We start from the raw sequence: 12,456 nt of genomic DNA, 5'->3' as shown, positions 1-12,456 counted from the left end.
GTTGGATGTTTTTGTGTTGTCAAATGCCCTCAATAGAGAACTGTGTTCAATCAAGAAAACCTACTCCTGACTCGTTTATTCCACCTTCCCGCTTTAGAGTGACGCCCAATTATGCAAATACAGCCTACTTTGCTGTTATCTGGCTACACTTTTGATGTCGACTAAGTTAGCCGTAGTTGGCTAACTAGCAAGCAAAAGGACAAGAATGTTGCCAACCAGTATGGCAATACAGAAGACGTGAGAACAGGTGACTGTGTTTACATCCATAGATACAGAATAAAAACGACTGGGTCGCGTCTCTGGTAACCGAACTGATAGAGGAACGAACGACCAGCCAACTTGGATAGTAACCCTAGATTTGTGTAGATGACGGTATGAATACATTTATCAAAATAAAGCTAATGAAAATGTCAATCGTTATTTGAGTGGGTTGGTAACCGTATAAAAGTGATAATTAAACACACTGGACTGAGGTTAATTAGACAGACCATCCCTGATAAACACACTGACTGTACACTAGACAGACCAGACCTGATAAACACACTGACTGATGCTAATTAGACAGACTGACCTGATAAAACACACTGGCCGAGGTTTATTAGACAGACTAGACCTGATAAACACACTGTACTGAGTTATTTAGACAGACTATGTCCTGTGAGCTAATAGACAGACTAGACTGATAAACACAATTACGTGAGGTTAATTAGAAGACTAGACCTGATAAACACACTGGACCGAGGTTAATTAGACAGACTAGACCTCATAAACACATATGAAGGTTAATTAGACAGACCAGACTGATAAACACACCGTGAGCTGAGGTTAATTAGACAGACTCAGACCTGATAAACAATAGTAGTGAGGGTAACTAGACAGACTAGACCTTCGATAAACCACACTGGCCGCAGGTAATTAGGCAACTGCACCTCACTAAACACATTATAGTGAGGTTAATAGACAGACTAGGACCTCATAACACAAATTTAGTGAGGTTAATTAGACAGACTACAGACCTCATACAACACATTAGTGAGGCACTGAGACAGACAGACCACCAACCTGTTTTACAGCCCCTCCCTCCTACCAACCTGTTTTAGCCCCTCCCTCCTACCAACCTGTTTTAGCCCCTCCCTCCTACCAACCTGTTTTACAGTCCCTCCCCTCCTACCTACCTGTTTTATAGTCCCTCCCTCCTACCTACCTGTTATAGTCCCCTCACTCCTACCTACCTGTTTTATAGTCCCTCCCTCCCACCTACCTGTTTTAAAGTCCCTCCCTCCCACCTACCTGTTTTATAGTCCCTCCCTCCCACCTACCTGTTTTATAGTCCCTCCCTCCCACCTACCTGTTTTATAGTCCCTCCCTCCCACCTACCTGTTTTATAGTCCCTCCCTCCTACCTACCTGTTTTATAGTCCCTCCCTCCTACCTACCTGTTTTATAGTCCCTCCCCCCTACCTGTTTTACAGTCCCTCCCTCCTACCTACCTGTTTTACAGTCCCTCCCCCTACCTACCTGTTTTACAGTCCCTCCCCCTACCAACCTGTTTTACAGTCCCTCCCTCCTACCAACCTGTTTTACAGTCCCTCCCTCCTACCAACCTGTTTTACAGTCCCTCCCTCCTAACTACCTGTTTTACAGTCCCTCCCTCCTACCTACCTGTTTTACAGTCCCTCCCCCCCCTCCTCCTACCTACCTGTTTTACAGTCCCTCCCCCTACCTACCTGTTTTACAGTCCCTCCCCCCTACCAACCTGTTTTACAGTCCCTCCCTCCTACCTACCTGTTTTATAGTCCCTCCCTCCTACCTACCTGTTTTATAGTCCCTCCCTCCTACCTACCTGTTTTATAGTCCCTCCCTCCTACCTACCTGTTTTATAGTCCCTCCCTCCCACCTACCTGTTTTATAGTCCCTCCCTCCCACCTACCTGTTTTATAGTCCCTCCTCCCACCTACCTGTTTTATAGTCCCTCCCTCCCACCTACCTGTTTTATATTCCCTCCCCCTACCTACCTGTTTTATAGTCCCTCCCCCTACCTACCTGTTTTATAGTCCCCCTCCTACCTACCTGTTTTATAGTCCCTCCCTCCTACCTACCTGTTTTATAGTCCCTCCCTCCTACCTACCTGTTTTATAGTCCCTCCCTCCTACCTACCTGTTTTACAGTCCCTCCCTCCTACCTACCTGTTTTACAGTCCCTCCCTCCCTCCTACCTACCTGTTTTATAGTCCCTCCCTCCTACCTACCTGTTTTACAGTCCCTCCCTCCCTCCTACCTACCTGTTTTACAGTCCCTCCCTCCTACCAACCTGTTTTACAGTCCCTCCCTCCTACCTACCTGTTTTACAGTCCCTCCCTCCCTCCTACCTACCTGTTTTAGCCCCTCCCTCCTACCAACCTGTTTTACAGTCCCTCCCTCCTACCAACCTGTTTTAGCCCCTCCCTCCTACCAACCTGTTTTAGCCCCTCCCTCCTACCAACCTGTTTTACAGTCCCTCCCTCCTACCAACCTGTTTTAGCCCCTCCCTCCTACCAACCTGTTTTAGCCCCTCCCTCCTACCAACCTGTTTTACAGCCCCTCCCTCCTACCAACCTGTTTTACAGCCCCTCCCTCCTACCAACCTGTTTTAGCCCTCCTTCCTACCAACCTGTTTTAGAGCCCCTCCCTCCTACCAACCTGTTTTACAGTCCCTCCCTCCTACCAACCTGTTTTAGCCCCTCCCTCCTACCAACCTGTTTTACAGTCCCTCCCTCCTACCAACCTGTTTTACAGCCCCTCCCTCCTACCTACCTGTTTTACAGTCCCTCCCTCCTACCTACCTGTTTTACAGTCCCTCCCTCCTACCTACCTGTTTTACAGTCCCTCCCTCCTACCTACCTGTTTTATAGTCCCTCCCTCCTACCAACCTGTTTTAGCCCCTCCCTCCTACCAACCTGTTTTAGCCCCTCCTCCTACCAACCTGTTTTACAGTCCCTCCCTCCTACCTACCTGTTTTACAGTCCCTCCCTCCTACCTACCTGTTTTACAGTCCCTCCCTCCTACCAACCTGTTTTACAGCCCCTCCCTCCTACCAACCTGTTTTAGCCCCTCCCTCCTACCAACCCTGTTTTAGCCCCTCCCTCCTACCAACCTGTTTTACAGTCCCTCCCCTCCTACCTACCTGTTTTATAGTCCCTCCCTCCTACCTACCTGTTATAGTCCCTCACTCCTACCTACCTGTTTTATAGTCCCTCCCTCCCACCTACCTGTTTTAAAGTCCCTCCCTCCCACCTACCTGTTTTATAGTCCCTCCCTCCCACCTACCTGTTTTATAGTCCCTCCCTCCCACCTACCTGTTTTATAGTCCCTCCCTCCCACCTACCTGTTTTATAGTCCCTCCCTCCTACCTACCTGTTTTATAGTCCCTCCCTCCTACCTACCTGTTTTATAGTCCCTCCCCTACCTGTTTTACAGTCCCTCCCTCCTACCTACCTGTTTTACAGTCCCTCCCCCTACCTACCTGTTTTACAGTCCCTCCCCCTACCAACCTGTTTTACAGTCCCTCCCTCCTACCAACCTGTTTTACAGTCCCTCCCTCCTACCAACCTGTTTTACAGTCCCTCCCTCCTAACTACCTGTTTTACAGTCCCTCCCCCTACCTACCTGTTTTACAGTCCCTCCCCCTACCTACCTGTTTTTATAGTTTTACAGTCCCTCCCCCTCTACCAACCTGTTTTACAGTCCCTCCCTCCTACCTACCTGTTTTATAGTCCCTCCTCCTACCTACCTGTTTTATAGTCCCTCCCTCCTACCTACCTGTTTTATAGTCCCTCCCTCCCACCTACCTGTTTTATAGTCCCTCCCTCCCACCTACCTGTTTTATAGTCCCTCCCTCCCACCTACCTGTTTTATAGTCCCTCCCTCCCACCTACCTGTTTTATATTCCCTCCCCTACCTACCTGTTTTATAGTCCCTCCCCCTACCTACCTGTTTTATAGTCCCCCTCCTACCTACCTGTTTTATAGTCCCTCCCTCCTACCTACCTGTTTTATAGTCCCTCCCTCCTACCTACCTGTTTTATAGTCCCTCCCTCCTACCTACCTGTTTTACAGTCCCTCCCTCCTACCTACCTGTTTTACAGTCCCTCCCTCCCTCCTACCTACCTGTTTTATAGTCCCTCCCTCCTACCTACCTGTTTTACAGTCCCTCCCTCCTACCTGCTCTCCAGCTGTTTTATAGTTCCAGCCATCTGATTAGTCTTCTCCTCCAGGCGACTGATGACCTCACTCTTCTGCTTGGCGCCCGCCTCCAAGTTCTGTGGACACATATGAAACCAAGACCCTTTAGCTGTGTGTGTGCGCACGTGTGTTTAAAGCTTTTTGTCACGTCCACTAGTACAGTGAAATGTCTGTCTTGCTTGTACAACTACCAGTACCACTACTACCACCACCACTACTACCACCACCACCACTACTACGACCAGCACTACCACCACTACTACGACCAGCACTACTACGACCAGCACTACCACCACCACCACCAGCACTACTACGACCAGCACTACCACCACTACTACCACCACCACTACTACGACCAGCACTACCACCACCACCACTACTACCACCACCACTACTACCACCACCAGCACTACTACGACCAGCACTACCACCACCACCACCACCACCACCACCACTACTACCACCACCACTACTACGACCAGCACTACCACTACCACCACCACCACCACCACTACCACCACCACCAGCACTACTACGACCAGCACTACCACCACCACCACCACCACTACTACCACCACCAGCACTACTACGACCAGCACTACCACCACCACCACCACCACCACCACTACTACGACCAGCACTACCACCACCACCACCAGCACTACTACGACCAGCACTACTACTACCACTAGTACCACCACTACCACCACCACCACCACTACTACTACCACCCTACTACCAGCACTACTACGACCAGCACTACCACCACCACTACTACCACAACCAGCACTAACAACACCACCACCACTACTACTACTACCACCACGACCAGCACTACCAACACCACCACCACCACCACCACTACTACTACCACGACTACCACCACTACTACTACTACTACCACCACCACTACTACTACCAGCACTACTACGACCAGCACTACTACCACCACCACCACCACCACTACTACTACCACCACCAGCACTACTACGACCAGCACTGCCACCACCACTACTAACACTATTACTACCAGCACTACTACTACCACTACTACTACTACTACTACTACCACCACTACCACCACCACCACAAGCACTACCACCACCACCACTACTACTACCACCAGCACTACTACTACTACTACTACTACCAGCACCACCACTACCACCAGCACCACCACTACTACTACCACTACTCCTACCAGCACTACCATTACTAAAACTACCAGCACTACCACTACCAGCACTACTACTAATACCACTACTAATAATACTACTACTGTGACTACAACTCCTACCAGCACTACTACTACCACTACTAATACTACCACCACTACTAATACTACCACTACTACTAATACTACCACTACTACTACCACCGCCACTATCACTACTACTACTACCACTACTACCACCACCACTACTAATACTACCACTACTGTAACTACCACTACCACTACTACCACTACTACTACTACCACTACTACTACCACTACCACCACCATCACTACTAATACTACCACTACTGTAACTACCACTACCACTACTACCACTACTACTACTACCACTACTACTACCACTACTACCACCACCACTACTAATACTACCACTACTGTAACTACCACTACCACTACTACTACTACTACTACCACCACCACTACTAATACTACCACTACTGTAACTACCACTACCACTACTACCACTACTACTACTACCACTACTACCACCACCACTACTAATACTACTGTAACTACCACTACCACTACTACCACCACTACTACTACTACCACTACTACTACCACTACCACCACCACTACTAATACTACTGTAACTACCACCACCACTACCACCACCACTACTAATACTACTGTAACTACCACCACTACTGTTACTACAACACACTAAAGGAAAGTAGAACAAGAACACCAAAAATAGAAAGCAGAACAGGAGAAAGTAAGTCTGCTACCAGCACTACCACTACTACTACCACCACCACTACTACTACCACTACTACTGTAACTACCACTACCACTACTACCACCACCACTACTAATACCACTACTACTGTAACTACCACTACCACTACTACTACCACCACCACTACTACTACCACTACTACTACCACTACCACTACTACTACCACCACCACTACTAATACCACTACTACTGTAACTACCACTACCACTACTAATACTACCACTACCACTACCACTACTACTACCACCACCACTACTAATACCACTACTACTGTAACTACCACTACCACTACTAATACTACTACTACTGTAACTACCACTACCACTACCACTACCACTACTACTACCACCACCACTACTATCACTACTACTGTAACTACCACTACCACTACTACCACCACCACTACTAATACTACTACTACTGTAACTACCACTACTACTACTACTACCACCACAACTAATACTGTAACTACCACTACTACTACTACTACCACCACCACGACTACTACTACCACTACCACCACCACTACTAATAATACTACTACCACCACTACTACTACTCGTAGTACTTCCAGCGCCGACAGAGATGGCCGCCTCGCTTCGCGTTCCTAGGAAACTATGCAGTGTTTTGTTTTTTTACGTGTTATTTCTTACATTAGTACCCCAGGTCATCTTAGGTTTCATTACATACAGTCGAGAAGAACTACTGAATATAAGATCAGCGTCAACTCACCATCAGTACGACCAAGAATATGTTTTTCGCGACGCGGATCCTGTATTCTGCCTTTCAACCGGGACAACGGAATGGATCCTATGCGGCGACCCAAAAAAACGACTCCGAAAAAGAGGGAAACGAGGCGGTCTTCTGGTCAGACTCCGGAGACGGGCACATCGGGCACCACTCCCTACCATTCTTCTCGCCAATGTCCAGTCTCTTGACAACAAGGTTGATGAAATCCGAGCAAGGGTAGCATTCCAGAGGGACATCAGAGACTGTAACGTTCTTTGCTTCACGGAAACATGGCTCACTGGAGAGACGCTATCCGAGGCGGTGCAGCCAGCGGGTTTCTCCATGCATCGCGCCGACAGAAACAAACATCTTTCTGGTAAGAAGAGGGGCGGGGGCGTATGCCTTATGGCTAACAAGACATGGTGTGATGAAAGAAACATACAGGAACTCAAATCCTTCTGTTCACCTGATTTAGAATTCCTCACAATCAAATGTAGACCGCATTATCTACCAAGAGAATTCTCTTTGATTATAATCACAGCCGTATATATCCCCCCCCAAGCAGACACATCGATGGCTCTGAATGAACTTTATTTGACTCTTTGCAAACTGGAATCCATTTATCCGGAGGCTGCATTCATTGTAGCTGGGGATTTTAACAAGGCTAATCTGAAAACAAGACTCCCTAAATTTTATCAGCATATCGATTGCGCAACCAGGGGTGGAAAACCTTGGATCATTGTTACTCTAACTTCCGCGACGCATATAAGGCCCTGCCCCGCCCTCCTTTCGGAAAAGCTGACCACGACTCCATTTTGTTGATCCCTGCCTACAGACAGAAACTAAAACAAGAGGCTCCCACGCTGAGGTCTGTCCAACGCTGGTCCGACCAAGCTGACTCCACACTCCAAGACTGCTTCCATCACGTGGACTGGGATATGTTTCGTATTGCGTCAGATAACAATATTGACGAATACGCTGATTCGGTGTGCGAGTTCATTAGAACGTGCGTTGAAGATTCCCATAGCAACGATTAAAACATTCCCTAACCAGAAACCGTGGATTGATGGCAGCATTCGCGTGAAACTGAAAGCGCGAACCACTGCTTTTAATCAGGGCAAGGTGACTGGTAACATGACCGAACACAAACAGTGCAGCTATTCCCTCCGCAAGGCTATCAAACAAGCTAAGCGTCAGTACAGAGACAAAGTAGAATCTCAATTCAATGGCTCAGACACAAGAGGCATGTGGCAGGGTCTAAAGTCAATCACGGACTACAAGAAGAAATCCAGCCCAGTCACGGACCAGGATGTCTTGCTCCCAGGCAGACAAAATAACTTTTTTGCCCGCTTTGAGGACAATACAGTGCCACTGACACGGCCTGCAACGAAAACATGCGGACTCTCCTTCACTGCAGCCGAGGTGAGTAAGACATTAAAATGTGTTAACCCTCGCAAGGCTGCAGGCCCAGACGGCATCCCCAGCCGCGCCCTCAGAGCATGCGCAGACCAGCTGGCTGGTGTGTTTACGGACATATTCAATCAATCCCTATACCAGTCTGCTGTTCCCACATGCTTCAAGAGGGCCACCATTGTTCCTGTTCCCAAGAAAGCTAAGGTAACTGAGCTAAACGACTACCGCCCCGTAACACTCACATCCGTCATCATGAAGTGCTTTGAGAGACTAGTCAAGGACCATATCACCTCCACCCTACCTGACACCCTAGACCCACTCCAATTTGCTTACCGCCCAAATAGGTCCACAGACGATGCAATCTCAACCACACTGCCCTAACCCATCTGGACAAGAGGAATACCTATGTGAGAATGCTGTTCATCGACTACAGCTCGGCATTCAACACCATAGTACCCTCCAAGCTCGTCATCAAGCTCGAGACCCTGGGTCTCGACCCCGCCCTGTGCAACTGGGTACTGGACTTCCTGACGGGCCGCCCCCAGGTGGTGAGGGTAGACATCTCCACCCCGCTGATCCTCAACACTGGGGCCCCACAAGGGTGCGTTCTGAGCCCTCTCCTGTACTCCCTGTTCACCCACGACTGCGTGGCCACGCACGCCTCCAACTCAATCATCAAGTTTGCGGACGACACAACAGTGGTAGGCTTGATTACCAACAACGACGAGACGGCCTACAGAGAGGAGGTGAGGGCCCTCGGAGTGTGGTGTCAGGAAAATAACCTCACACTCAACGTCAACAAAACTAAGGAGATGATTGTGGACTTCAGGAAACAGCAGAGGGAACAACCCCCTATCCACATCGATGGAACAGTAGTGGAGAGGGTAGCAAGTTTTAAGTTCCTCGGCATACACATCACAGACAAACTGAATTGGTCCACTCACACAGACAGCATCGTGAAGAAGGCGCAGCAGCGCCTCTTCAACCTCAGGAGGCTGAAGAAATTCGGCTTGTCACCAAAAGCACTCACAAACTTCTACAGATGCACAATCGAGAGCATCCTGACGGGCTGTATCACCGCCTGGTACGGCAACTGCTCCGCCCACAACCGTAAGGCTCTCCAGAGGGTAGTGAGGTCTGCACAACGAATCACCGGGGCAAACTACCTGCCCTCCAGGACACCTACACCACCCGATGTTACAGGAAGGCCATAAAGATCATCAAGGACATCAACCACCCGAGCCACTGCCTGTTCACCCCGCTATCATCCAGAAGGCGAGGTCAGTACAGGTGCATCAAAGCTGGGACCGAGAGACTGAAAAACAGCTTCTATCTCAAGGCCATCAGACTGTTAAACAGCCACCACTAACATTGAGTGGCTGCTGCCAACACACTGACAATGACACTGACTCAACTCCAGCCACTTTAATAATGGGAATTGATGGGAAATGATGTAAATATATCACTAGCCACTTTAAACAATGCTACCTTATATAATGTTACTTACCCTACATTATTCATCTCATATGCATACGTATATACTGTACTCTATATCATCGACTGCATCCTTATGTAATACATGTATCGCTAGCCACTTTAACTCGATACCATCTACTGTATCTTGCCTATGCTGCTCTGTACCATCACTCATTCATATATCTTATGTACATATTCTTTATCCCCTTACACTGTGTATAAGACAGTAGTTTTGGAATTGTTAGTTAGATTACTTGTTGGTTATTACTGCATTGTCGGAACTAGAAGCACAAGCATTTCGCTACACTCGCATTAACATCTGCTAACCATGTGTATGTGACAAATAAAAATTTGATTTGCTTTACCACTACCACCAACACTACTAATACTACTACTACTGTAACTACTACTACTACTACTACTACTACTACTACTACTACTACTACTACTACTACTACTACCACCACCACCACTACTACTACAACTACTGTAACTACCACTACTACCACCACCACTACTAATACTACAACTACTGTAACTACCACCACTACTACTACCACCACTACTACTACTACTACTACCAGCACTACCACCACCACCACCACTACTACCACCAGCACTACTACTACTACCACCACCACTGCTACTACCACCAGCACTACTACTACTACCACCACTACTACCACCACCAGCACTACTACTACTACCACCACCAGCACTACTACTACTACTACCACTACTACTACTACTACCAGCACCACCACTACCACCAGCACCACCACTACTACCACTACTACTACTCCTACCAGTACTACCACTACCACTACTAATAATAATACTACGGTGACTACAACTACTACTCCTACCAGCACTACTACTACTACCACTACTACTACCACCACCACCACCATCACTACTACTACTACTACTACTACTACTACCACTACTAATACTACCACCACCACTACTACCACGACTACCACCACCAGCACTACTACGACCAGCACTACCACCACCACTACTACTACTACTACTAACACTACTACTACCAGCACTACTACTACTACTACTAACACTACTACTACCAGCACTACTACTACCAGCACTACCACTACTACCACCACTATCACTACTATCACTACTACTACCACTACTACTACCACCACCACTACTACTACTACCACCACCACTACTAATACTACTGTAACTACCACTACCACTACTACCACCACTACTACTACTACCACTACTACTACCACTACCACCACCACTACTAATACTACTGTAACTACCACTACCACTACCACCACCACTACTACTACTACCACTACTACTACCACTACCACCACCACTACTAATACTACTGTAACTACCACTACCACTACCACCACCACTACTAATACTACTACTACTACTGTAACTACCACTACCACTACCACCACCACTACTAATACTACTGTAACTACCACCACCACTACTAATACTACTGTAACTACCACCACTACTGTTACTACTAATACTACTGTAACTACCACTACCACTACCACCACCACTACTAATACTACTACTACTACTGTAACTACCACTACCACTACCACCACCACTACTAATACTACTGTAACTACCACCACCACTACTAATACTACTGTAACTACCACCACTACTGTTACTACAACACACTAAAGGAAAGTAGAACAAGAACACCAAAAATAGAAAGCAGAACAGGAGAAAGTAAGTCTGCTACCAGCACTACCACTACTACTACCACCACCACTACTAATACCACTACTACTGTAACTACCACTACCACTACTAATACTACTACTACTGTAACTACCACTACCACTACTACTACTACCACTACTACCACCACCACTACTAATACCACTACTACTGTAACTACCACTACCACTACTAATACTACTACTACTGTAACTACCACTACCACTACCACTACCACTACTACTACCACCACCACTACTAATACCACTACTACTGTAACTACCACTACCACTACCACCACTACTAATACCACTACTACTACCACCACTACTAATACCACTACTACTGTAACTACCACTACTACTACTACCACCACTACTAATACCACTACTACTGTAACTACCACTACCACTACCACTACTAATACTACTACTACTGTAACTACCACTACCACTACCACTACCACTACTACTACCACCACCACTACTATCACTACTACTGTAACTACCACTACCACTACTACTATCACTACTACTACCACTACCACCACCACTACTACTACTACCACTACTACTACTACCACTACTAATACTACCACCACCACTACTAATACTACTACTACCACCACCACTACTAATACTACTACTACTACTACTGTAACTACCACTACCACTACTACTACTACTACTACTGTAACTACCACTACTACTACCACCACCACTACTAATACTACTACTACTGTAACTACCACTACCACTACTACCACCACCACTACTAATACTACTACTACTGTAACTACCACTACTACTGTAACTACCACTACTACTACCACCACCACTACTAATACTACTACTACTGTAACTACCACTACTACTACCACCACCACTACTAATACTACTAATACTGTAACTACCACTCCTAC

At 47.1% G+C, this 12,456-nt stretch overlaps 1 protein-coding gene across 1 annotated transcript in view; it reads right to left on the bottom strand.

Annotated features, from left to right (window-relative positions):
• Positions 1-4,169: 4,169 nt before the first annotated feature.
• The window catches only part of LOC121842865 (protein RUFY3-like), a gene marked incomplete at its 5' end in the record, with an annotated part of 33,248 nt that continues 24,961 nt past the window's right edge, over positions 4,170-12,456 (bottom strand). Inside the window, 1 exon segment of the mRNA XM_042312654.1 lies at positions 4,170-4,295. Coding sequence (XP_042168588.1) covers positions 4,194-4,295 — 102 coding nt within the window.

This window comes from Oncorhynchus tshawytscha, unplaced genomic scaffold (assembly GCF_018296145.1).
Source record: "Oncorhynchus tshawytscha isolate Ot180627B unplaced genomic scaffold, Otsh_v2.0 Un_contig_9807_pilon_pilon, whole genome shotgun sequence".
Classification (NCBI taxonomy): Eukaryota; Metazoa; Chordata; class Actinopteri; order Salmoniformes; family Salmonidae; genus Oncorhynchus; species Oncorhynchus tshawytscha.
The sequence above is the reverse complement of the archived record's forward strand: the minus strand, read 5'-3'. Positions and strand labels throughout refer to the sequence as shown.